Source organism: Nipponia nippon, unplaced genomic scaffold (genome assembly GCF_047370975.1).
Source record: "Nipponia nippon isolate SJK-2023a ecotype South Korea unplaced genomic scaffold, ASM4737097v1 scaffold_2, whole genome shotgun sequence".
NCBI lineage: Eukaryota > Metazoa > Chordata > Aves > Pelecaniformes > Threskiornithidae > Nipponia > Nipponia nippon.
The window spans coordinates 67,245,305-67,272,970 of record NW_028262336.1 but is presented as its reverse complement, the minus strand read 5'-3'; the positions used below and the strand labels follow the sequence as shown (position 1 = coordinate 67,272,970).

Genomic DNA, 27,666 nt, shown 5'->3' with positions numbered 1-27,666 from the left:
AACACCTAACCTTTAAATAGCTCAGGGCATGGTTTCAGTTCTGTGGACCTGTTTTATCAGTATGAAAAGCCTGCTAGTTTCATTTAATGTAAGAATTAAATAGAAAGCTGAAACAGAACTATTTTAATATATAAAAACAGTTACAATATAGACGTGAACCCTCTCATGACAAGCATAAGAACTTGTTTTGGGAACTTTGTATTACTACTTACCATAAGATTGAGAGCCTGTTGTACAAATATGACCGAAGGAGGACTTAGGCAATGCCTGGTACCTGCTCCATACCTTTTCTTCATTTGGCTCTGAGGGAGGAATCCAAAGCCTGGAGCTGTGTTTTCAGGTTCTCGGTAGTGTAATGGCAGAAGTGGATACCTGAAAAATGTGACCCAACAACCCCAGGTGTTGAGTAGAGGATTGCTTAGAGCTACATGAAAAATGCTAAGCATGGCAGTGTTGGTCCCTCTCTGTGCTTTACCTCCTTGAGGCAGGGCTTGAGGCAAGAACGGCAGCATCGCTGCCTTTTTAAGCAACAGCATAGCAGTTCAGAGCACCCATCTTGTTCTGGAGGCTTGTTTATACCCATGTCATCCCCCTTCCAAGAGATGACATGCTCAAGCTATGAAGGAGGCAGGAAGGGTGAAGGAGCCATTTGTCCCTGCCGCAGTGCAATGAAGGATTCGGGGTTCTTCCAGCCAGGAGGGGAGCAAGCAACGTGCAGCCTGACTCTCTACCCTACAGCTGAGGTGCCTCAAGGTTTTATCTAAGGAGCGGTACATGTGAAAATTAGCAGCCACCCTGAATGAGGTGCTGTGTGTGGCTCCAAGACACCCTTCCTGTAGCCACTAGACTTCAGTTCTTCTCTCTTTTTCGTCTGGCTCTATTAATTATTCGCTGTGGGGCAGACCAGGTTCAGAAATAGTGACGAGAAATCCCTTCCTCCTTTCCCAGGTTGCTTGCTAGGCTGCTGGGGCACTTTCAGGGATTCAAAACACTGGGCTTAGGTGGGCCGCAGGCTGCTCTTCACAGTATTCCTAATTATGAAGTTACAATTATAAAAGTCACACCACAGCACGCACAGCATCTCTGCTGTTCAGGTTTCTGAACAAGAGTGACTGTGGCTGCTGCATTTCGTGCAGGCAGTGTGTGCTAGGTGTAATCCAAGCTGACTTGCCTGTTGAAGTCCGTTCAATGATTTGCATGGAGTGATGCGTATTTTGTAATCCATGTATTTGTGGCCCAGGCCAAGGTGGTTCTGGACAGGCAGGAGAGATATAACTGCAGCCTTCTACTTAATCTAGGTCTGACTTCTAGGTCACAGTGGTTGGTTGCTAGAAAGTTTTAGGTGCCTCCAGAATAGGCAGCCATGGAAGAGGAGAGGGCAGGAGTTTGGCTTATGATTTTGAACGATACCTACATCTTCCTTTATGTCCACCCATAAATATTTTAAAATACAGCAACAATTTAGAGCATGCATAGAAGGATGTGCTGCATTGTGACCTAGGACTTACTCCATGTCCCCAAAGAATCCAAGCAGCTGCGCTTCTGTGATACGATATCTGTTGCATGTGTCAAAAAGATGTGTGAGATACTGCTCAGCATGGAGCCACAATGTTTTGAAAACGTGGAGGGAAATTAATAGAGTAACATTATATTTCTCGATGCTGGACTCCAAGAACTGGAAAGCCACTCACGGCTGCTTCTAAGCACAGATTAAAGAGGTTTCAACTGAGAGTCATAGATCTGATCCTGGTCTTTGCATGGGCAAGTTCCTAGTGAGTCTGCTAATCAAAGCTTATTGTGCTGTGACAGGTATTGTAGTGGATACCTTTTAACAATTCGTTTTATGTGTGTTCTGGTTTGCAGGGTGGAAAAACTTACACAGGACCATGTGGAGGAAGAGACTGCAGTGGAGGATGTCAGTGTTTCCCTGAAAAAGGAAGCCGTGTAAGTAACACTTTTTCCTGTAAAACAGTCTTGATGGTACCAGTTCAACGCTGTTTGCTATAGGTGGACTTGCATCAAACTGCTAAGAGTATTCAAACAATTATTATTTTTCAGGAAAAAAGTTGTTGTTTCATCTTACTTCCTCAAGAGCTTCTAAATTTGAAGAAATACTTTGTTATGAAATATACCAGGTTATTCTCTCAATGGTCAGGGCCAAGGGACCTGATGACCATGACGAGCTGATCAGATCAGAATTTTAGGGATGCTATGTGCTAGAGCATCACTGGATTTTGTGACAGGGCTAAATGAATATGGACAAAAACACGCAGTAATATTCTTCAAGTCTTTCTAACAAAATGGTATCTGATGAAAAGGTACCTCATGCATGTGATTTCCATTAAAGCAGAAGGGATCCAGGCCTGCAAAACCTGAAATCCCTGCTGGAAGGGAACCACTTGGGACTTCTGGTGTTAAGCTGTTGCTGATAGTCTGTTCTTTGTTTGGGGGAGTAGTGCGGAATGAGGCAGAGGAAGGGAGATGGGGTGGAGGCGATTAGCCACCTGCCGCAAAGCGCTCTGAGAAATAGGGCAGTTCCTATCCTGTATGGCTTGGAGCCCTGGCTGGCAGGCTGCTTTTGTACAGCTTGGTCTTCTGCAGCTGAGACGGTGACTCAGCCTTTTCCATCGATCCATCTCTAAGAATAGGTCAGGCAAGAGATGCAGCAGATCATATGCTCTTTCTGCTATCACAAACCTCATAAGATTTTTTAGTTCTCTGCCTTCCCTCCACGCAGCAAGCCATCAGTTCCCATTCCCATAACATTCCTCAAGCTTGACTCCATGTCTGAGCAGAGGAAGATGTGGTAGGAAAGTCACAGTGTAGGTGGGAGGCAAGGAACACTCTTGTTTACAGCAGAAGTCCTGATGTCTCCATGGAAGTCAGATGATCCTGGGGTTACCATGCCATGAGGACTGTAATCGTTATACTACCATCCCCTGACCATGATCTGCTCATGGTCTGCTTTCCATTACAATAACCTAATGGCAAACTGATGAAGCCGAGGACAAACAAGCCCTCCCCCGAGACAGAGCTTCTGGTGGGGCTCCCTCCAGCTGTTACTGTCTTACCCTCATCATCCAGCACATGAAGTTTGGCGAGTGCCTCCTGCCACTTCCCTCCAAGGGCACTGAAAGACAAAAACTGGTGCCGTATGAAACGGCTTCAAGTATACTGTTACTATGTCTTTTTTCAGTGTCATCTTTTTTTGGTTCCGAAAGCAAAGCACAGATGTACTTGTTCTCCACTAGAGTTGGTGAAAATAGGCATCTGTCGAAAATCTACCAACTTCTGTGACTGAAATATTTTTCATGTTCCTTATTGACTGAATAACCCTTAATTTCAAGTTACCAACTCTGCAAGAGAAAAGAGACAGCTAAACAAAATTAATTGTATAGGTTAGAAAAGCTGAAAATGTTAAATTACCAGAGTAGAGAATCAGTCAGGTGCCACTGATAAGAAGCTCCTTGTGAGTTGCTTAGTACCTAGATTGGGAGATAAGGGCAGATTTTATGTACTCGCTTGCCCCTCTCACTCTTTGATTTATCTCAGGGAAGTAAGTAAGCCCAGTAACTAATCACACTGGCCTCCCTTTAAATAGACATTAAAAAAGAGAAAAGGAGGATGTTACAAAACGTAAATTATATTTTGTGGCTGTGGCTAATTGTGCAAGATGTGAAGGAGTATTGGGGAAAATGATTTAAAGAATTTTATAACACTTCAAAAATTGTATTTTAATGCTCTGAAATGATATACCTCATTCTGAGTCAGCATACACTGCATGTATTTTGTGTCTGCTGGTGTCTTCAGATGTCACAACCTCTGTTAAACATCTGGTTTAAGGAACAAGATTGGCCTTTAGAGACTAGTCAGATTTGGCATAGCTTCTGGTCTCATGCTAATCCTCAATGGGAATATTTATTTTCACAAAACCTCTGTGTAATCTGGCACGACATACATTTTCTGTTTGAGGTGACTCATTACATGCACAATAGACGTATTGCGTGTTTGCACTTGTAAGAGTGCCTGAAGCAGTCTGTCAGAGCTTGCTTCTGCAATGATTCTCCATCCCGGGTGCAATAGAGCTAGCTGTCACTTGCAGGGCATCTGGAACTCAGGTGGGAACAGAGCTGCGAGGGTCTGCCTCCAGCCGTCTGCCCTGCTGTCCCCTGAAAAGTCACCTTCTGTTCGTGACAGGTCTCTCAAAACCAGGCAAACAAAAGCACCTTCTTTGGATTGCTGCTACTGAATGCGTATCAGAAGCTGTTGAATGAAGTAAATTTGTTGGAGTGCTAAATACAGTTGCAAACTATGAAAGTAGAAAAGGTCTGAAAAAATGCCTACTTTTTGTTTTTATGTCCTTGGCTTCATTTTCTGCCATTGCTTCAGTTACAGTCTTAAGGTACAGCATTTAAATAAAGAAGCTTCTCTTTATTTGTTGTCTTAATCCAATGGCTTTTGTTTTAAAAAAAGTATTTTTTACAAAATATGCCTGCTGAAATCTTCTGGGGGCTCTGTGCTAGAGGCAAAGAGGCGCTGTCTGTCTCAATGTATGAGGATTCAGCCAGGCTTTGGTGATTTGCGCCGGGTCTCCAGATGCAGGACAGCTGGAAGCCCTGTGCTTGGTGTGGGACTGATAAAGTTAGGCATGAAGGCACAGGAAAGTTGAATTGTGTTTCCTACAGGCAGTTTCTAGGGACAAAAGGCCACTTAGCACAAATTAGTGCATGCGCCTAGCAGGCCTGCTGGAAAGAGGTATGTGTTTTTAGTTTTCCCTCCACCCTTTTTTGGCTGGGCTCTGCCCTGCAAGTTTCCCTGGGCTCAGACACAGCTCGACAAAATCCAGTGGGGACAGGAAAATGAAACAGCAGAAGCTTCATCTGCCCGCTGTGGCGGTGGGGAAGCTGCTGCAGCAAGGCAAAGGCAGTGGCTAACCTGCAACCTCCCGCCTCTCATCAGCGCTGCTCACGGGAATGTGAGGACACCTGTGAAAGGCACTTTCTGCCTCATTCGCAGGAGGAAAACAGGTCTAATTCAAACGTTCAGAGAATCACAGGACATTGTTGATAACCACATTTGCAATTCACAGCAAATGCCAAGCAGTTGTTTGGAGAAGTTTCTCTAAAGGAAAGTCTTTCTTGGGCCACACATGATCCCCTTGAAGTTCCCACCTCCTGTCTCGCTTTTGAGTTCACACCTTCGGAGGAAAAAGAGTAAAGGGAACTTCTTCCATAAGTCGGGTATTTTCTAGTGTCTAATGGCACTCTAGTCTTTGTTCTTCTTCACTGCAGCCTAGTTATTTTACTTTAAACCTAGGTGCATATTTACTGTTAGCTGGGTACAAATATGCAGTCTGTCTAACTGTACCTCACCACTAATGAGGTGGTTGGAGCTGGGGCTGCAGGAGCCAAGCTTGAGGACCAGCCTCACCCTCATCTCCCCTTCTCACAGCTGGCAAAAAGCTCAGCCAAGTTCCAGCAAGAGTCGAAGCTCCTGCAGGAGTATCCAAATCCACACGAAAAGAAACTATGATATAAGCCTCAGTGGAGGGCATAGAGTGAAAAGGGAGAAGAAAGACAACAGATTCATCTTCTCCCTTCTCCCTAAGATGAGACAGACTCATTTCTCCTAAGGCAACTTATCCTAAGTTGTTCTCCTAAGACAAGAGACTCATCCTCTCCCCCAGCTACATGTGAAGAAAATACTGTAAGGAGTACCCAGGTGCCTAGGTTAGAGGGAAAGGAGAAAAGGGAAGCACTGCTACGGTATTCAAATTCTGTTTTAAATGAAATGGAAACCCTGGACCAAAGGAAAAAAACAAATTAAAAACTTCTGGTTTCTTTCTTTTTCTTTTAGATTTTTGTTGCAACTCCCAAAATTTTGAGATTTATAGGTCTTTGCAAACCATATATTGGACAGAGTACAATATATGCACCTTTAAAATTTGTTAAACATTAATGCACTTATGTAGGAAATGATAACTCCTTTCAGTACAATGGCCAACTGTTTGACCCATTGAAGTTCATAATCAACCTCCGTTCATAATCAACCTAGAAGGCTTTGTAGAAAGTGGAAGTGAGTAGAAATCTTTTTGATCTTTCTATAGAGTGAGAAAATGCACTCTATTGAAATCTCGCTTCATACTTTCTGTCTGAGTCAAGCATCTAACAGTGCTCGAGACATTTAGCCATTGTTTTTGCAAGAGGCTAGAATAATGAAAACTGTGAAATAAAAAGACAGCTTCATGTCCCCCCATAAAGGCCATTTTTGGGAATGCCTAAACATTCCTTTTTAACCAAGGCTGACATGACAGTTCGCTGCAACTCCTTTACAGATAGATACCTGTTGTATTGCTTTCACTAATGCAGTGGCCAAGGGTAAGCTATTACCAGTTCACCTATAATTATTCCTCTCTGCTTTTGGGTGCTATACAATTGTGAAATCTAGTGTCTGATCTTTCTTTACTTACAAGCATTTTCCTTACAAGTTTAAATCTTAACACATGAACTAGATCTAGCCGATGTTTTTCTCCATAATTTAAAAAAAAAAAAAAAAGAACCCACAAATATTCTAAAGTCAATTCCATTCTTATATTGTAGGGAAATGTTTAAATCCAATACAATCATTTTATTAACTGTTAGTGTAATTCTTGAGCATCATAATTAACTGGCTTCTAAGCTGGTGTAATGGCAGTAGCTCCTTTGTAACTCTTGGTGAGCGTAAGTTGATATATCTGATTAAACCTGATATTTTACTCTATTTTTACAAAATAAGAACATAAGAAGTGTCTTCTCAAATTAGACCAGTAATTCATCTAGCCCACTACTCTGTCCCCAACAGTGGCAGTAGGAGATGCTATTTACGCGGAGCACGGAGGTCTGGCAACTTTCTGCAGTCCATTTCCCTTGTACCCAAGATCACCCTATTTATATGTTCCTTCAGTACCTGTGTTTCTCCCTGAATTTGTCTAATCCTTTTTTGAAGCTGATGTAACTGTGTGTCTTCACAGCCTCCAGTGGCACCAAGGAGTTCACTACTCAATATAAAATTACTGTCTGACCTGTTCTAAGCCAATCTCCCTCTGGTTTCATCAAGTACACCCTATTTCTAGTACTGTAAGATTGGGGAAGGAGCAGTTTTGCATTTACCTTATTCATTACTTCCCTTATTTTGTAAATCTCAGTCATATTCCCTCTCAGCTTTCTCCTGTCCTTTGTCCAAAAGGAAGAGTCACAGCCTTTTTAGGTTGTCTTTTGAAGGCAACACTCCAGCCCTTAGTCCCTTTATTCTTCTCTCTCTTCTGTGAGAGACCACAACTGGACACAGCACATATGTCTGTCTTAGCAGCAAATTGACACCCTCTGTTTTCTTCTCAATACCATTCCTGATGCCCCCCAACACTGAAACCTATCTGCCCACCCAGTTTGGTGGAGTCCTTCTGGATCTCCCAGCATGGGAGATCACCAGATCTCCCCATCCACCATCACCAGCATAGTATTTAACAACCTGAGAGAGGTTAGTATCATCTATAGACTTGGATGTTTCATGGTTCAGTCCCTTCTCTAGATCACTGTTGAAGTCTTTTACTAAAACCAGCTCCAGCGCCCATGCCTGAGAGGACCCACTGCTGTTGCATCTCCATTTTGAATTGTGACTATCAAGCGCTATTCTTTTCTTCCTATCCTTTAACAGCCTTCAGTCCATAAGAGCACCTCTCTTCCAGCCCCCAAGGGAACTTATTTTAAAAACATTTGGTGAAGTATTTTGTCAAAACCATTTTGAAAATCGAAATATATTATGGTCACTAGGGCCTGCTTTTCCATGCTTATTCTTGTGTTCAGTTATTGTATTGTTTAAAGTAGACTATTGCTTGGCCAAGCAGGAAAGTCAGACAAACTGGCCCACAGTTTGCAGAGTCTCCTCTTGAGCTTCTTTTCCACATGGGAGCTTGGTTGGCACCAGCCTGCTGGTGCAGTGGCAGTTTGTAATGATGGGTTACACACCTTGGCCAGCAGTTCTGCAATTTCATACTTGAGTTCCTTCAGAAGTCCCAGGTGAATGTCACCCACTCCGGGTCACTTAGTAACGCCTGCCTTATCTATTTTATCTACTACTTCCTTTATATTTACCTGAAATTAATTTGCCTCAAAGAATAGCCTGGATTTGGGACCTTCGCAAACACCTTCAGCAGTAAAGACCTATGCAAAGAAGTCGCTGCGTTTCTCTGCTATGGCCTTATCGTCCCCGAGTGCCCCTTATAAGCCCTTATATGTGGTACTGCTATTTCCTTTGATGGCTTCTTGCTTTTCTTTAAACAACTTTTTACTATCAGCTTGATGATCTTCTGCAAAATATTTGCATTCTTTTTTAGCCATCCTAGTTGCCATGTATGCTTGATTGGGTTTTTATGGGCTTTCCTGTTCATTTCAGCAATTTTTTAAATGCTAACTTTTTTCCCTACAATAGCCTCCTTAGCTTTTTTTATGAGCTATGCAGGGTTTTTATTGAACTGTTTTACTTTCTTTTTGATATGTGACACATAGTTTACCAGGGCTTTTAATAGTGTTTTTGAAAAGCCTCCAGGTTGCTTTAGGCTTCTTGCCTTTTTGACTGCTTTTTTGGTTTTTACTGTTTTTGTGATTTTTATGTATTTCCCCTTCTTGAAATTGGATATCTGTGTGATGTATTTGTTTGGCTTACTCCATCCCACCACAGCATTAAGTTCAGTTGTATTGTGAAGCTCTTACAGAGCAGTTTTCCCCCTAGTACCTCTTGAAGCAGGTCCTGTGCGGCACTCGAGACTAAACCCAGAGCAGCATCCTTTCTTATGACTCCCAGGGCTTGCCGCGCTAAGAAGCAGTCCAAAAATTTTATCTCCTTGTCTCATCTGGATGAGGCATTGTGCCTGACAGTACATTAGTAGTTGGAATTTGCCAGCATTGCTACCTGACCTAGTTTTGCAGCTTCTCTAATTTCACTGAGTATTTCATGATCGGTGTCTTTAACAGGGGAGTCCTAAATACAAACCAAGTCCTACCTTTCTATTATTTCCACCCACAAGGATTCCCTAATCTCCCCTCTGCCCTCAGTATTTTTTTTCTGTTACACTTTGTTTTAGCCTTCACGTGCTGTGCCACTGCCCTGGCTGTATCTCATCTTCTGTCACTCCTGTAAAGTAGACAGCTTAGCAACTCTGTATGCCACCGATTATCCTCCTTTCAGCCACGTGAGATGCCTGCTATATCAAGGTTGGCATTTGTTGCCAAGTAATATAATTCCGTAATCCTATTTTTTAGATATCTAGCATTGCTGTAGAAGCACTTAGAAATTTTGCCCATTCTCTGTTGCAAGCGCCAGTCAAGTGGCATTGTAAATGGTGTTATTTACCTTCCCTGTTTATTGCATTTATGCTATTCATTTCTTCCCTTGCCTTTTCAGGAATGTATTGAACATTAGCCACGTCTCCCTCACAAGTTCATTCAGTCTGAACCAGGTGCTCCATCATGGCTGTTGGCCTTCCCCCTGTTTCTAGTTTAACTATTTCTCTGTATTTTCAGTAATAGCAGCCTTGTTCCATTTTGACTGAAGTCCAGTCCATTCCTCCTGTGCAGGTTTCTCTTGTTCCAAGGAGTTTGCAAGGACTTCAGTCTCCCACACAGCAGCCTTGGGTTAACCCCCTAGGACATCCCTACTCTACTTTGCCTCATCAGTGGTATAACATAGATTGTGACCACTGGTTCCTCCCTTCTACCAGACTAAATAGCTATCTGGACATCTTGTGGGCTGTGCTACCTTTTGCACTCAGCAGGCCTTTCAGTCCTCTCAGCTGTTTCAAACCCAGCTATCTCGCTGTCAAATAGTCAAACCTCCCGCTACCGTCACCTGCTTTGTCCTCTCCTGGAAGATGCACTCTGCTCCAAGAGCATCCTCATGCCAAGCAGATGTTATAATCAGCTGGAGGTTAGAGTTTATCAGAGATTTGATCCCTCGTTCCAAGCTGAGTATCCAACTTCCCTCACACTGACATCCTCTAAATACTTGTTTAGTCAACATCAGGGGTTTTTTTTGATGGTGAGGGCGGGCACAGCAGAGGTGGGACTGCTCCACCACATCCTGGCAGGCCTTGCCTGTGGACCTGTTTCTCTCCAGCTCAGACACTCTTGCCTCTAGAGAACAAATCCAGGACTTCTGCTAGGACCAGAGGTTGCACATAAAAAACCTGCCTCCTGGGTCAGCAATAACACACCTTGCACTCTCTGTGCAACAAACTGAGTGGTCTTTGCTCTGTTGCTCAGCTTCTGCCTGCATCCTGAGCTTACAATATGTTAGCTCTCGAAAGTTAATATTAGTATAACTTCTCCTTTGAGAGGTGAGTGGGATTACTTTTCCCTTTCCCTGCTCTACCCCTGTTAAGCTGACTAGCAACAAGGAAGATCTGGCCTCACTGAGATGTACCTAAGAGTCACGGGAAAAAGGCAAACTGACCTAGGCCTCTATATACAGGCTGACGCAAGCTCCTCTGCTGGCAAGCTCCTCCACTGTAAGAGTCAAGGAACCACCTTGCCAGTTCATACACCCTTCAGGCATCCCCAGGAAGATGCTCAGCAAACACCCAAACATGAACCCACCACCAGAAGAAACCCCACTGATCACGCAAGCCAAAAATTCACAAGGCTTACGTGCCTTGCAGTGGCCTGCCCTTGCCTGTCTCTCTCTTTTTGTTCTTACCTTCCCCAGACAGAAGTGGTTTGAAAAATGTCCTATTTGCTCTCCGGTGTTTGCCATATACAAAGCTTTGGGAGTGAACTTGATCATGTATCTTCAAAAGCATTGTCACATTCTGCATTAGAATGGATATGAATTACCAAAAAAAAAGATGCTTAAAAATTTCATATTGCTTCATAGGCCAAGGTTAAGTCTCTGGAAACTTCCAGGAAGAGGAGCTACCCCCAGAGGGGAAGTATTTGAGGGAGGTATTTACAATAGCAGCAGATTGAAATGCAAAATACCGATAGTGCTAGTAAGCATTATTATGCATGGACAGAAAGGCACCCTTCATTATTTCAATACTGTAATCAATTCTGGTATAGCACATTGAGATTTAATTTTTGTTTTTTCTCAGGCTAGTCAAGGTAATAGCAGAGAGCAGCTTACTGGTGACTGCAAAAGACAGGAAGAGAAGAGTGTTACCATAAAAAAGTGTTTAACAGTGTGAAGCTAAATTCTGCTTTCAGATACAGAAGAGTACAGTTCCCTTTTACATACACATTTGAGGGTACAGTTTCAAATGAATGCTTTTGTTTATGTTTGTACTTTCAAAACACTGCCTTACAAGGTCTTGCCAGCATATGTAAATCCCTAAAGTCTTGACATTGCTCCATAGGCATCTAAATCTTGGGCTTAAGGCTTAATTGCATGAACTGTTAGCAGTAAATAGGCCTATAATCTCTAGAGTTAGCTACCAAAGGCAGGCAGGGTACAGGTTTGCTTGATAGAACTTGAACTTGAGTCAGTCTGAAACTTAATGCCTAATTTATGACCTAATGTTTTATTCAGTGAAAATTGCTTAACCTGGGCTACAGTGACTATCAATCAACCATGTAGCTGGATACTCATGTTGATTGCTAATTTCTGTTCTTTAATACATTTGTTCTGACATTTTTTTGAGTGAAATATGCATGTTTTCTTTTTTTTCTAGCTCTGTTTATACATGTTTAATCAACATCAGAGATCTTTTTGAACTAGTGGACGGAGGTTAGATAACTTTCCCATGAGCAAGAAGCAGTGAATCCTCCTTCCATATGTGCATTCTACACAAAATCTGAGATGTGGGAACAGTCAGTGGAAGGTTTTCCTAAGAACTTGTTTCAACCAAAAAATGCAAAATATCTAAGAAAAAGGAGGGTGTTTTGTTTTGATACATGCATGAACACAATTAAATTTTCACGCCAAAATCACATTTTCATTTGTAAATGTTTAAAAGATAAAGTAAACTCAAATGGAGTCTTGCTTTCCAATCAAACAAAGTATACACATTGACCAAAACTGATTTTCTCCCTCCTTTTTATTCATTTGTTCTTTTGCAGAGTGTTTCTGCTTCAGCCAGCTATGAAACTTTGTTTTATTCCAGAAGTAAACTTTAAAAGTTGTATAGGTTTGTAATCTAAAGTATTGTTAAGTCCATCCCAAGCTAAGAAATTGCACTCTCTGTCTTTTACTTCAGCCCTACAAGCAGAATTCCTCTGAAATCTTTTCAAATCAACTGTACAGGAGAAAAAGAATGGTACTTGATACTTGACTGAAAAGTAGTCAAAAGTACAGATCCACCTTTTTACTTCCATTTTAAACTTCATCTCTAAAGCCCATTGACCTAGGCATCTATATCTGTGCAGATACTTCTCCTATGAGCTTGTCTGAAAAACCTTTGCAACCTCAGCTGGTGTGACGAGAGAACAATTCAACAGCATTGGACAAAGCTCAAGAATTAGTGTAATTAATCAAAATGAATACCAAGGTTGTAGTTTAAACAAAATCATGACTGAAGTAAATGTGCTGGATTAACTCTATTTGTAATGCAGATTCAGCTCCTGTGCTTGAAATGGCACCATTTGATGCCTTTTGCATTGGCTATGTATTTCATTCATTTATGGGCTTGTTACACCCAAATAAGAAAACAAATCTTACAGCAGTTTGTTAAAAAATTGAGAAGGTATTTCACTGGTATTTTAGGAATCTGTTTTGAGGGCAGCATTTTTGAGAGTATATTTGGCCATCTGCATATCACAAATTTGAATGAGAGATGGAGAAGAAAAGCAAGACAAAGTACAGTAAGGAACTGAGAACCATTTTATTGCAGAAGATAAAATAAGACTTAAAATTTAACTGCAGTGAAGAAATAATTGAAAGGAAACTTGTAAAAAGCTAGCTGCCTTGTTGGAGATGAGTAGTGGAAAGCTAACTTTGGTCACGATAGCTGACACTGGGATAAGAACCCTTTGGATGTAATTCACAATCATTTAAAAATATTACCATACTTTTTTACTCAAAGTTAAAAAGCACATTTTTTTTCCTTCCTGTCTTCCTATGAAATACTGAAAGTATATTTTACCTTATTTAGGAAATAAGTACCTGCAGTTAAGCAATTTCATGACTCTCTACTGCTCTGTAATCTTTTCACTCATTCTGGTCAATAGTGTCGGCACAGCACAGTACATTCTCATGTATCGTTGATATTTTTGTTTGGTTTTCACGTACGAATTGCATTTCATTATGGAAATGAAATGCGCTGTCAGGATGGTTTTAGGACAAATATACTATCCATTTGGTTAGACCTTCAGGCTTTGACTTCTGACAGTCAGACGGTGCAACTACTGCACAAAAGTATTGTGTGTGCTTTTGGCCAAGTTTTGCAATTTCTGCTTACTGTGAGCAGGAGTTTAAAGAATGTGCAGTGGGAGAATGATAGCCTTGCTCTGTAACTGGGTAGCTCACACAGGCGTCCAAGGGGGATAATCCAGGTCATCCTTTAGCGCTTAAATTACACTCTAGAGAGTGTAAATGGTTTCTCATGACATGTGTTCAAGTCTTTACAAGTTTCTCAAATGGTGCTTGTTTCTATTTTCTGTATTTTTGTCACATGGGAGCAAGTAACATTGACCCATTTTCCTTTTGTCTGCTTTGGTAAGTACCAAACTATTAGTGGAATCCTTTGAGTCTGACCTGGAGAGACCAGGAATGTGGGAATGGGTGGGCTGACATCACGAACAGTATCCGCCGAGGCAGTCCGAGCCCGTTCTCAGCATTTTCTTATTGACATTTAAGAGAATAAATGTTCCTTATTTACCTCAGTTTGTACATAAGGTTTCCAAATACTTTTCAGTGTCTTTGCATAATGAACAGGGCTGTCGAAGTATATGTAAGTGCTTCCATTACATTGATCTGGAAAAGGATGACAAGTGTTAAAAAGACCTTACAATTAGATATTCACTTTGGGAGCATGCAGAAAGAAGATCTTGATGGATAGAAGTCTGTGTTTTAGCCATGGAGAACGGCTCTAGACAATGAATAAGCTGCAAGCCCAAACAAATAAAACATCCATGCAGCATGTTTTCTCCCACAGGCTAAAATTATTTTTCTATGAAAAGATTATATTAGGCTGTCAGATTCCTTTCTGTCTAGTACTATCATAGATGCCCAGCGAAGAAAAGCTCTTTGGGTTTTTTTGTGGGTTTTGAGGGTTTTTTTAGTATGGCTCATGGTTGTTTGATGAAGTTCTGTGTCTAACTATCGCTTATTTTATTAGTTAGCAAAACTCATTTATGCAAATATAGTATCACTGGTTAAAGAGATATTATCAAGCCTTATAACTTGTTTAAAAGTGGGTTTATTTGACCCCAAGGTTGTTGGCAAAGCATAGTATCGGTGTAAGAGCAAAAAAGAAAGTTCTTGTGCTCACTGTCCTCCCCAGTACACATAGTGCTTCACTCCATTCAGGGTACAGCAGCCAATATAGTCTTTCTGTCCAATCTAATGAAGACTTGGATATGTTGGTATTATTCTCTTCTGATCCAAATACTCCTTTTTTTCCTATAAACCACCTCTTGCTTTTGGCTGTTTCTCAGTTTCTAGATCCTCTACTTCTCTATTATTTTTATGACCTTTCTGTTATCTGGTTCCAACCACGCAACATCTTTTCCTTTGTCATTTCACCACCCTTTTTGTGTTAAAGGCTTCCCATAAGAGTCTTCCCGTCTTGGGAGCCTAGAAGAGGAATGAGAGAATCTGGTTCTGTGAGATTAACTCTTCCCCCCACAACACGGTGTGCCATGGTCTTCCCGGTTGGCTGTGCTTGGCTGTGTTAGGATGCAAGCTCTTTGGGGCAGGAGCTGTTTGCGTGTGGCTCTTCGTACGGTGCCAAGAGCATTGCTAGCACTTCCAGTTAATGGCAGAGGTAGCAGCACGCAGAGGGGCACAATGGCAGCTTCTTTCCAAGGACCAGGGACTCCAGCAGCACAGGGACCAAGGACACCACACTACACTGCGGGTGTTGGACCCATATATGTTCGTTATTCTGGTATTTAATGAGGGCATGCACTGGCATGCGGGTTTATGGATAGAACATATTTTCCACAGGAAACTCTTCAGTTCAAATATGACTGTGCTGCTATTGCAGGGTATCGCTTACCACCATGAGACTAACTCCTTTTCCATTACAGAGCACGCTCCTCCCTGTGCTTGGCACAGATGTGCAGTGTAACACCATGTTGCACCCTTTTCCACAGCTTGTATTTTACTTTATTTATATTTGCTAGGGACTTTGCACAGTGGCAGAGATTGTAGGGACCATTCCCCCACCATCAGTGTGCCCTGCAGACAGGACAGGCTAAATTGCATGAGCCCGGCCTCGTCCTTCTTCAGCCTCTCTGCAACAGCTTCTGGTGCTGTCCCCTGCAGCCCCTCTGCCTTAGCCCCTGCCATCAGAGCAGAGGCAGAGGTAAATGTGTAGTCTGAGGGCAGATCTATTTGTTTTTCTTGTTACGAAGCCTTGCAAACCGAACTGCGGAGTTTGCACTCCGCTAGCTCCTACCTGGTGCTGCCAGCAAGGTCTTGACTGCACTGTGCGAACCGCTCAGGATTGCCTGAGCCACAGCTCCCCGTGCGGGTCCTCTCTCTCCTTCTCAGCTGGCTTCTTTCTTTCAAACAGTTGCAGAGCTGGTTTTGCTAAATGACATGAGGTTATAATAAATCAAGTGAGAAGATTTGTGCTGTGCTTCCTACTGTATGGGAGAGGTCCATATGGTTTAATTACTTCCTCTGTACGTCAGATATATGTGTATAAAATCTCCGAAGTCATGTGTAACTGCCAAGATCCTATGGTGTGGTTTGAAACATCCATGCAGTGAACTCTCAAATGCTGCAGATGTGCTATGAAATATAAATGTAAAATGAAATAAGTCAGTTTATCAAGTTAAACAACAACATTAAAATTAGAGAAGTCGATGGAGAGATCCAGAGCTCAGCAGAATGGAGAAGGGGGGAAGGACCAGAAAGCTTTCTCAAGGGGGGATAGAGTTTTACCATCAAAGGAGATGGGAGAAAAATGTTCCGCCCCCCCGGAAAACAGCAGAGCAGCCAGAGGAGAGGAGGCATGTCTAAGAAAACCACTTGGTGAATTGTAAAGCCATCTGAGAAGTGTCATCATGAAATACAGCTGCTGCTAACAGCAGACCTTTGGCCACCATAGAAAATTCTGCGTAAAAAATGAGCTGTTCCTGTGCCTGCAGGCAAAAATTCAGAGGAGGATAAGTAGACCATGTAGACCTGTAAACCCATGATCATGGATGGGTCCATGCACAGAGCAAGGAGCAGGAGGCCACCAGGCCTCGATGCTTCCTCCTGTCCCCAGCAGGCAACAGAGGTGCTGGGGCAGCAGCAGCCCTGCCCTCCCTCCCCTTCCCTTTTTCCCTTGGTCCCCACGTACTGCCTGGCACAGATCATGCAAGGTGGGAAGTATCAGGATTTTCTCCAGGCAGAGAGGAGAGGGGGAAAACGAGAAGTGATGGTGGCTCCCCAGGACAGTACCTAATGCTTGCCACTCCGTGGCCGAGGCAGGCGCAGCCCTCCTCCTGTCACTAGCCTTGGCACTGCCACGGTTGGCATCTCAGCAGGGAGCTGCTCGCCCCTGCACCTGTAGAGCTATTTTCTCAGTACCCAGCAGGCATGTAGTGGCATATTTTCTATCTGGCACAACGGCTCGAGCATCTCTTGAGAAGGGGAACGGTATGTGTTGGAGTGATATTGTTAAAGACGCAAGGTACCTCCGTGAGATCAAGCACTTCTGGGGCCTGATCTGTGGTGGTAACCTCAGTCAAGTGTGCTAGAGAATGGGCTTGCTTCTCCTGTCCCCTGAGCTGCCGTCCTCCGGCATCGTGCCTCTGAAGCCGCCTGAGATATATGGAAATGGAGAACGGGTCTGTTGGGGTTAGTCCGGATCCATGGCTACCACCAGGGCCAAGGAGGAGGGGATTGCTTCATCAGGAAGCACCCATGGGAAGGATCAGGGTGCCCTTGGACCAACTCCTTGTGCAGTAGCAGAAAGTGACCCCGACACTGCCCCAAGGGGCCAACATTGACAACTTAGCAGGACACTTCAGCCTGTGCCCCACCGCGGTACATGGCATGCAGAACAAGAAGTGCACAGAGGGATGGGGGTCCTCCCCCTCGGGGGAAGGAGACCCTCCTGTCCCCTGCATCTCCCTCCTCAGCACGTCCAGTCCTTGCTGGAGAGGCACATGACTTTGCTACCGCAGGAGTACTCTCCTCTCTGGTAAAGTACATATATAGCCATCAAAGATACATGTTGCTGCCACAGTAATAATTCTATTAAGTAAAGTAATCGTTTCTGCTAGGCAGTGCTGATTGTGTCAGTCATAGATACAATTGATCATCAAAAACTCCCTGAATAATTTCAGTGTGTCCTGCCTAAGTACAACAGTTTGTCCCCTCATGTTTACCAAAACTAAATAAATGCTAAATACCATTCTCAGTAAGTACACTTTAAAAATGCTTATTTTTATCTGCTTAAAAAGCCCCAACACTCTGGTATAAATATACACATCATATTGTCTGCCGAGTCTGTGGGCTTGGCGCATTTACACAGCTGCAGTATGGGTTGCTGTTTACTCTCCCCCTCACAGACATTGTGTTCTGCCTTTTCCCTGCAAGGATTTTTCTTCTGTCTAGTCTTAGTCCTAGGCAGAGACCTATCCTGATTTATATACCTTGTGTAACTTAACTGACTTCAAAGATGTTTTGTGTGGTGTAAATCAGAGCACCGACTGGCTGAATAAACCCTCCTGCAATAAGGCATAATTGTAAAGCTAAATGTGTTCCTGCCTCTGTGTACTAAATCAACAGGAATCGCTTTCATTTTTGTGGGATAAACACTCTTCTCTGCCATGTATTTATAGTTGCTGGAACACTCTTGCAGCCACTTGTGAATCCTTTGCTTCAAGAGGAGATCTTTCATGTAGAGATCTTTCATACTGTAAAATCTCTTTCATATTCCTAATTATCTAAACCAAATTCTGTTGAAGATCTCGGGAAGTGTATGCAGTTAGAGGCTGCATAGCTGTTACCCATGCCTGGCGAAGTACAGTTTCTTTTTCAATTCAGTTAAAAGCATTCCCATAATGAAATTCAATACCTGGTATTAGTTCGTAATTGTTCATCTATTCCTGCAATTTGTTTATTCAAACACCTACCGCAGTTTTCAGAAAGAAGATTGGTCAGCTTGTGTTTTCTCAAGTATTATCATCTTTTCTTACTACGAATTGAAATATAAGTCAAACTTAAGCCTATGCATTAAATAGCCATTTAGTTCAAGGAAAAACTTACTCAAAATTCACTCAGTAGGAAAGCAAGTCAGTCCTAGGGTCCTATAACATCTATGAATTAACCAGCCTCTTTAAGCAAATACGTGGTACCCTTTGAGCATGTGTTGCAAATGAATCCCTTTAGCTGCAGGCACATATAAAAAGTTGCGGGAGGTATCCCAACCCAGCTGTGCATTGCCAGATAGCTGGCAGCAATTTCCACCAGACACAATTTGGTGGAAGCCCGGCAAGAAGGGCATTTCTAGTTTGGTCATTTGTTATCGTGGTTGCTGGTCTGATTAGCTTTCAGAACTGAAATTTGGTGAGAAATAAGGTTCGGCTTTTTAAGAGCTAACTAAGCATCTAAGAATTCACGAGAGGCTCAGAGCGTGTTTCGTAAGAAAGCAGAAACATCACAGGCGGATTTTATTGTGTTTGACCAGGGCAAGACCCAGGTGGTTTAAGTCACAGCTACAACAGTAATGAAGACATTCCAGAGAGAATGGAGATAAAACCATCCGGAGGTATTAATCTACTACTCTCCAAAGCAAAATAGCATCAAGACTTCCTTCTTAGAAGTACCTCCTTCCATGGGCACAAAGCTTTTGGTGTAATTATAGAACAAGCAGGTGTTTCCTTGAGTTGGTTAGGATGGACTGGAAGGAGGAGAGGGTGGTAGTCAGAAAGAAAAATTGTAAAAATGTACATAGTGATATGTAAACCAAGCAAAAGGCAAGTCTTTCAAACAATCCACTAATATTTAGATACTAAAGTGTCACGAGGTAAGCAGAGACAAAGCAAAGAAAACCTCAACAATGAACTGTTATTAGGAACCAGTGATTGAAAAAAAACATTTTGTCTTGTAACAAGGATTTTTTCCCTGGGAGAGGAAGTGTTGCACAACCCGTAAACACTCCAAGATGCAGGAGCATCAGCCAGCTGATGATTGATGAATTTCATTTACTTCCTATCTGACTTCTGAATATTCAGGCAGATGAATATGCTGAAACAATCCCCTGCTTTGTTTATGACCCTGAAACTTAGGCCAGTTTAGTCTATGTCCAGTGCATATGCCTTTGTATGATGCCATGGTGTTTGTAATGCTCTGTTGGCTCTTACCAGCTTTTAGCCTGACATTTGTGCTCCTCCAGATTCTCTTACAGCCAGCGTCAGATGCGTCCCTGAAATGATGTAATCTCCTCTGTTGCTGTTACTGTGATATGTGTTTTTACTGCTTTGTGGCTGGTGAATATGGAGCCCGAGCAATACGAACTGCGCATTTGCTTTCCGTTATGTGCTACCATGTGTGTTCCTGTAACCACTTCAGGACGCGGTTACTTTTATTGCTGTGTTACAAGATCAGATTCTGTGTTCTGCCCCTCTCCTTTTCGTTAGGGTATTGCAAGTGTCATTTCAGGTACAAAATCCTGACCTGCTTGTCAGTCATTAATCCTGTGTAATACATCTCTTGTGTAATCCAGAATCGTGTATAAAAAATGTTTAAAATTACAACTGTTCCAACTGTTACTGCCTTTATGCATTATTCTGTACTTCTGCTGCAGCCATCTGCATCCCCATTTGACCACAGAGACCCTCTTTCACCAGTTACCTATCCTTTTTTCAAAAAATTCAGCCCCTTCTTGTGGTGGTACTCTGAGTCCAAGCCTTCCTGCGCCACCAGGACCCATCTGACTCCCATTACCGATCATTTTCACAACCTTGCTTCTGGTTTCTCGGACACCTCCAGCTGGCAGCCTGCACCGACCTCTTCATCCAGCCTGGCATCTCCCTGGGCATGCTCCACGCTGCCTGAATGCGTACTGAGAAGGGAAAGGAAAAATGCTCTCAGTTTTCATATCTATCCCAGGCTAGTTTGGAAGAGGAGCTATAGGGATGATTCTTCTGGAGCTCCTAAGCGTTGTGGTGGGCACCCACGCAGGCCGCCGCAAGGCTGACGCCGCTCCACACAAGTGACGGGTGGGTGTACACAACAGACCCAGGCACGTGGGGTGCTCCGTCTTCGCAGAGCCTCGTCCTGCCAAGGAGCCGCGAGGGTTTGGGCACACTCCAAAGCAATGGGATCATCCCATATTTCAACCGCTGAAAGTAAAAAGCTTTGCTGAGTGTATGCAACTTTACAAAGGTTTGTGCCTTGCCCAAGTTTCAGACAGAGGTCAAAAGTTGCTTCGCTGACAGAAAATCCTTTTCCTTAATGGAGCGTGAGGAGGAAAGGGAGTCCTTCAAAGAAAGAGATCCCCAAGGATATGCGCCCAGAGACCAGGGCAGACCTATACCATGACCCAGCACCAACAGACAGTGTAGGCAGTGCAGGAGGGTTAAAGAGTGCCTTGGCTCTTCAGGTTTCTATGTTTACCCTCATGTTAGAAAAATTAACAGGAGCATTTCTCATCTAAAACTGGTAACTGACAGTGTGCACCAGCTCACCGATTGTTTTCTGGAAGGTGTGCTATAGAGAAGACGCAGATCAAGTAGACTAACAGATAATAACAATTTATGGTTTTCAGAGATCAAGATTATCGCACATTTAATTCCATGCACCACACCTTCTTTTTCAGATACCACTGCTCTAATACATTCTTTCCACATTAGATTTGAAAGATTAAAGGGAAGAAATGGTGGTATCCATGTTCTGGATAGTACATACCAGTTTTGTGCATTTGTTTCTCTGGAGAGAAGGGATGTGAATCATATGCATTGGGAACAAATGAGCAATCCAAACAGGTGCCGCAGTTGAAGACTCTATGTGAAGAAAAAAACCTCACTTCAATATTTTATCCTTTTATGTTTTTTGCCAGATGTCATGTGAGTACTTTGGTACTGCTTTCGTGAACACTCTCTTGAAGTATTACAGAAAGCTGAGAAATGGGAAGACTATAAATGTATGCGCATTTCCCAGATGAACTGTGTTTGCCAACCAGTGCACAGGAACAAAATGAGTTAAAAGTCGAAGTAGAGAAATTCCTCTGAGCATTTTGATTATGAGAAGATTTGTAGGGCTTTACTGTAATAAGTATAAAATACTTCAAACTGGTTTCTTAATGTCATAGCATTATTTATTTTCAGAGCAAAGTTCAGAAAATTTTGAATTATTGTATATATTTTTTTTTGCATGTTGTGGCTCCTTCAAATATGCATATGTATACTTTTTTTTTTCAGAAGTGATAGATTGCCAAGTTGTCTGACCTCTCAAGAGAGGAAGTTGGGAGGACAGTTTAGTAACATTTTCTTTCATTCCCAATGTGGAATAAGATCAAAAAATATGTACTTTAAATTCCGTTAATAGCCTTATCTTTTCTAAACCATAAGGTACTGGCAAAATAACAGCACAAGTAAACATGGCTCTTGATGCACCACATTAAAAAAATGGCTTTTGTTTATGAAAACGGTTTTTTTGTTGTTGTTGTAGAAACTTGTGGGAATAATGTTGTATTAATGGTAGGATGTTGACCTTTTCCAGCTATGGAAGATAGTCTCAGAACAGGATCCAGGAAAAACAAACATGGAAACTACTTAACTCTTTAGTTGTACGCCCAAAACTTTGTGAGGAAGCATTATTTAAACTTAGGCTATAGTACTTAGAGATTGTGTCATTACATTAAAGTGCCACACACACAAGCATTTTCACTAAGCACAAAGTTATGAAGAGCTTAAGGGAACAAATAACTTCTGTGAAGAAGAATATTGTTATAATTTCATGTAATATATGTAAAAATATGCAGTCATCTGCTATTGTCTGTGTTTTGTCTACATTTCTTTATAGTCTCCCAGGTCAAAAGTAGGCCAGATTTTCTCCAGATTTTAGGGTACACAGTGTAGTGCTGCTGAACAAGAAGTTATACTGAGAAAAAGAGTGAAAACAAGCAAGTTCCCTGTTACTTTGGACATGAGCCCATGGTTCTCTTGTAGGTTTAAACTGTCGCCTCTGCTTTCTTAAGTGAAAAAAATAAAACCTCAGGTGATGTCTGCAGAGCTTGTGTGTGTGACCTTTGCTATAGAGTCCACCTTCACCTCTGCTAAATTCACTCCTGACCTGAGGGCTAGACACAAAACTTAAGGGCTACTGACATCCACTCAGGATCTTGAAATGAGGTTTGGGAGGTGTACAGATGACTGTTGGTAGTTTCTCTGGAGAGAAACCAGTGAAAGTCCATGGTGGAGGAAGAAGAAGAATACTCTCTGATCCGTCTGGGCACTGTGTCTTCCTCTTTTTGGACCAGTTGTGGTCAGATGCCCTGTAGGTAGTTTCTCTTTCATTCCTGTTCCTTTGCCCACACATGTTTCTTCTAAAGCCTCTCTGATGTCAGTAGATAATAGGAAAAAGCATCTGTCAAATCTTCTTACAGGACAATTAACTGAATATCAGCATCAGCTTCAAGAAGAAAATGGAGCTACCCCAGTTCCTATCAGCTGCGCATCTCACCCATGGTCTCCACTAGGTCTCATTCTCCATTCTTGTCAACCAGATTGTGTTTGTCATTATGAACAAAAAAGGCAGACTTTATTAACATCAAGCAGTTCTAACCTTTTCAATAAACTGTGTAAATCAAGAATAACAGGGTGAAATTGGGCATTACTACTGTGCACCAGTTCACCTTTTAGAGTAATATATGCCCAGCAAACAAACAAAATCATTGATTGTTTTCAAAATAGGTTTTTTCCCTCAAAGAGATTAGGTTTCTGTATTGACAACATGTAAGTACTACCTTTTAATTACCAGAAGCGCACTTTTTACCATTCTGGGGCTCCCAGGCCTGTTGGGACACAAGGTACTTCAATACACATACTGTTTTTCAGTAGAGAACTTCAGTATCAGCTTTGCATAACATAGGAGTATGTGAGAAGTTACTACCAAAAAACGGAAGCAAAAAGTGTTTCCCTCTTATATATGCTATATTAAGTTGTCCCTGCTCCTGAGGTGGATTGGCAGCTAGCTCATGAAGCAGCAGCTAATCCTACAGCTCGCAGTTCACCCTACTGCAGTGAATCAGCACTGATTTTGGCCCCGCTGTAGGTACTTCTGATAGTTCAGTAATTACTACGTGAGTGTCTGAGTTGTGCCCATAGCCAGGGTGTGAGCAGAAATGAGGTCCAGGAGTTGCTGCAACCTCCAGGCAAGCTGTCCTGCTTGTAGCCTTGGGCTCTCAGGAAACGTTGCTTCCCTTCTTGGCTTAGCCACAGACTTCTGGTCTGTTGGAAGAGAAGTCATATAACGTGAATCTCTCAAGAGCTCAGTTCTCTTTAGTTACCGAAGTAAAATGGGTTTTTGAAAGTGTTTGACAAGTTATGTCCATTATGTGCTGATTTTTGGTTATCATACTTATTTACTAAGAAGTAACTAACTGGGAGTTGAGGGCTCCTTAGGGAACTTGGAGCCAGGGTTTGGTACTGAGTATTTTTGGAAACTGGGTTCTTGTCTTTTAGTTAGCACCACTGTGGCGAGGTTCTCAACCTTAGTAAAGAAAATATCAACAATTCCTTCCTTCAGCCCTCTTGTTTATTTACAGTGAAAGCTCTCTAAACTGGTATTCCATGTGCATATAGAGTGCCTCTCACACGGAAGCCTTGATCTCTTTGAGACTCTGTAGATAGTACAACTAATAAGCACTTACTACATATGACAGGGCTTTTTTTCTTATTTTTGTCCTGGTAAACTGTAAGGTATGCCATCACTGCTACTGTTGCTAACTGAAATATGTCTAACTTTCTCCTAAAGACCTCCAATGATGGAGACTCCACAGTCTTGCCCAGCAAGCTTGTCAGCGCATCTGAAGTACACGTGCTGGTATCTCTGCTATTATGCCCCACTTAGTCTTTGCTACTGCAGTCTAGGGAGAGCCGATTCATTCATTTATTACTTGTAGGCAAAGTTTCTTGTATCACTGATCATTCTTTATTATTTTTCTCTTGACTCTTGAAATGCAGTGTCCAGAACTGAACTTAGACTATCAGGCCAAGAGCTTATCAATACTGAGAAGAGCATAGGGATTACTTCATGTGTCTTATGGGGTACCTATGCCTGTCTACAGTGTTCAAAAACTCAGAGGTGAGAACGGTCATTAGATGAGACAATTGTCATTTCCATCTTGGATTATGTTGTTGCTGTGGCATCTCTTCAGATTTGAATCTGGTGTTGGACAAATGTGTATGTGTCTGAATATTGCAGTTCAATATTTAGTGCAACTTTTATTGCCAAGTAACTCCTGTTAGTGGGAGCTATACCTAAAGGATTTAAGTCTGAGGAGGTGGAGAATTATTCCATGGACTATACAACTATCTCTGCAACAAATACTGTAAGAATTGTCAATCAGTATAACAATTACCTTCTGTCACTAGAAGGTTTCTTCTGTCCCCAGTCAGAACCTCACACCATCCAGGAAGCTCTGAGTATTTCTAGAAAGGTGCCAGAAACTGCAGTCTTTAGTTAGGAGAAGGTGAGGAGCCTGAGAAGGACGTGACATTCACTGGGAGTTGTGGAGGTCTGTGTCTACCCTTTTGGATTTGAATATCATTTCCCTTATCAAAGTTTGGAAGGAATGCTTGCACAATAGTACCTCTTGTTTTGATAGCTGGGTAGTAAAACAGACTGAGGAGGTATTGATGTGTAAGTGGCAGCCTGTAATTGCACAGCACTGCGTGGACCCACAGTATTTTCTACATATGCAGTATGATACTTCCTTGTCTCCCTAAGATTCCAGAAAGTAAGAAGAGCCTGTTTAGGGCTGCCTTTTCAAAGCCAGTCAAAACAAAGTAAAAATAACAAGGGTCTTAGTCAACCCCTGCCAATTGGCCAAAAGGACTGGGCACGCTTTGCTCAGGTCAAAATTTTACTGGAACATATCAGTGAGTGAGAAGTTCATTTGCAATGTAACTATGCCAATAAATAGCCAAAACATAACACTTGGAAAACTCAGTAGATGGACAGCTCTCCCATTTGTCAGCAGCTACTCTTCCAATGCACTGAGAATGTGGGTGGTGGGGGTGGGGTTGTGGGAAGGTTTCGGGAGGGGAGTTTGATTGGAATAGTTTTAGTATGATGAGGACTGTCTTTTAGCTAATCAGTTGTCTGAATGGAATTTTATCTCTACTAGGAGGTGAGCTCATTCGCCTTTATGAAGCTCAAATCCATGTTTAGAAAAAAAAAATCAAAGTAGGATACATTCTTCTTCTTGATGGCTTATTCCTACAAAACACAACTGCTTCTTACCACCCAGTGTCTGCTGAAAATTAGCTGTTTTGATTTCGGTCTGTTTTGTACTTTCTTCTGCTGAAACAAAAAATGCAAGCCCTCAGATTAGCTCTTTGAATTTCTGGCTGGTTTTCAGTGACAGATTTTAGAGCATCTCACAGCCCATAAAAATTTTATCCAAGTACTCCAGCCACCTTCTTCTTGTTGTTTTCATTCTTCCTCTCTTTTAAGACCAGGTTATAGAGTAGAAGCAAGGTGAGGTGTTTTATTCCCTCTGAGGTTCACCAAAACCCAGCTGGCCATCCATGCTACCAGGCAAGGAATCTCCCAAGTCTGTATAGTGCTTTCCTAGCCTGCTTTCATTGCCTGTTTGTTTTTCTTTTTCTCCCTGGCTATCCCTATGCCAGCCCCACCCTTCTTTTTTTGCTGGTGCTTTTCTCTCCAGGAATGTGCACCTGATGAACCTGAAGATGCTCTTCTTGCCAAGTGGCTATTTGGTGAAGAGATTTCAGGAGGGTGTGGGAGTGGACAGTGAAGGAGACAGAAGGAGGAAGGTTGTGGCTGTGATTTGTCTAGGAACCCACAGCAGATGGCTGGGACAAAGGCCAGAAGAGGAGATGAGCAGCAGGGAGCAGGAGGGAACAGTGAGCTGGGCAGTAGAGGAAAGTGGTTTAGGGTTGCATAAGGGGAAGATAAGCCTCTTCTGTGTAAGTGTTTACACAGTGGACATGATCCTTGATAAGCTGTCATGGAGCAGAAGTTGACATGTTTGTGGTGTTCTCCCTGTTTGAATAAAGTTGCTGGAAACAGAGGGAATTGGGGTATTGTCAGTGTAATATTTGTGGGGTTTTTTATTAAATTTTTTTTATTATTATTAAAAATATTTTTTTTAATTAAAATAATTTGTTTGCCTGAGGGCCAGGTTAGGCTACAAGGTATAACAGGGCCCAGCTCACTCACCGCGGGCAGCCAGCGTGCTGCTTAAATAGACGGCTTGGTGCCATCTCAGCCTCTCTTGCTGTGGGCACTGAGCACCCAGCCCTCTCTCAGTGGTGTCGGGAAGGGAACGAGGGGGCCTTTCCTGCCACGTTACTTCAGGGGAGAAGGCGGAGGAGTCAGGGCGAAGGGGCGTGAATATTATTTAATGACATCTTGAGATTGGTCAATCAGCAGCAAGTGGCCTTTGCTTCTTACATCCTTGATTAAAAGATGTTTCTGCTAAGCTAAAATGAATCTGATTCCCAAGTCAACCTTCGGAAGATTTTCAAGAAACCACTTAAAAATGCAGTGAGGACTTAATGATATAAATCTTATTTTAGTAAGTAAACTGAACCACAGTTTTCGAAAGCCATTCTAGGAGTGGATTTTGAAGGCTTCCTGGGTGACAGAAAGAGGAACGGCGGTGTGCACTGGGATCCAGGGCTCTCTTCTTCCATTTTCCCGGGCTGCAGGAAGGCCGCCGGCACTGGATGGGCTGAGGATGGAAGTGCATGCTTCTGTGAGATGGAAAAAGTGACTCATCCATCCTTCTCCTTGAATACCACCTAGGAAGGACAGCGCAGGCTGGATTTCTGTGCCTGTCCTTTGCTATAGAGACCTTTCTGTAAAGGAAGCGTGGCTGGAGGAAAAGGGAGGATGTTAGAAGAGCCGGGTCCCGGTCTCTGCTGGTCAAGAAGTATCTGTATAGCCAGGGGTGAGCCCCACAGCTTGCCCCACAGAAAGGCTGCTTATCCTACTGACGCCATGAATGGGAAATTCCTCACGCAAGTATTGGCAAACTTCTCCCTTCTGAGCTGGTCACCTATAGCTCTCCCAGCTGTCACGCTGGAGGGTCTACTCCAGGCCGATCCTGTACTTCGAGATCAGACATAAAAGTAATGAGGAGAAGGATTTCTTAAGAAAGTAACTGAAGAGGAGACATCATATTTTGTTGGTGTTTCAGATAGAACTAATACATGCTGGAAGCACCAATAAAATGAGGAAATTCAAAACTAACAGTAGTGTCACTCTGTAAGATACACCGTAGATTTTACTCCAGTGGTTTGAATTTAATTTTCTTTTTTAGTTAGGCAGTTGTCAGTAAGA

General features: G+C 42.6%; 1 protein-coding gene across 2 annotated transcripts in view; it reads left to right on the top strand.

Moving 5' to 3' along the window:
- COL4A2 (collagen type IV alpha 2 chain) overlaps positions 1 to 27,666 on the top strand; it is a 145,609-nt gene that overhangs the window by 40,459 nt on the left and 77,484 nt on the right. For both annotated transcript variants that reach the window (XM_087758279.1, XM_087758278.1), the window contains exon 4: positions 1,864 to 1,944. In XM_087758279.1, coding sequence (XP_087614405.1) covers positions 1,864 to 1,944 — 81 coding nt within the window. The remainder of the gene's footprint in view (positions 1 to 1,863; positions 1,945 to 27,666) is intronic.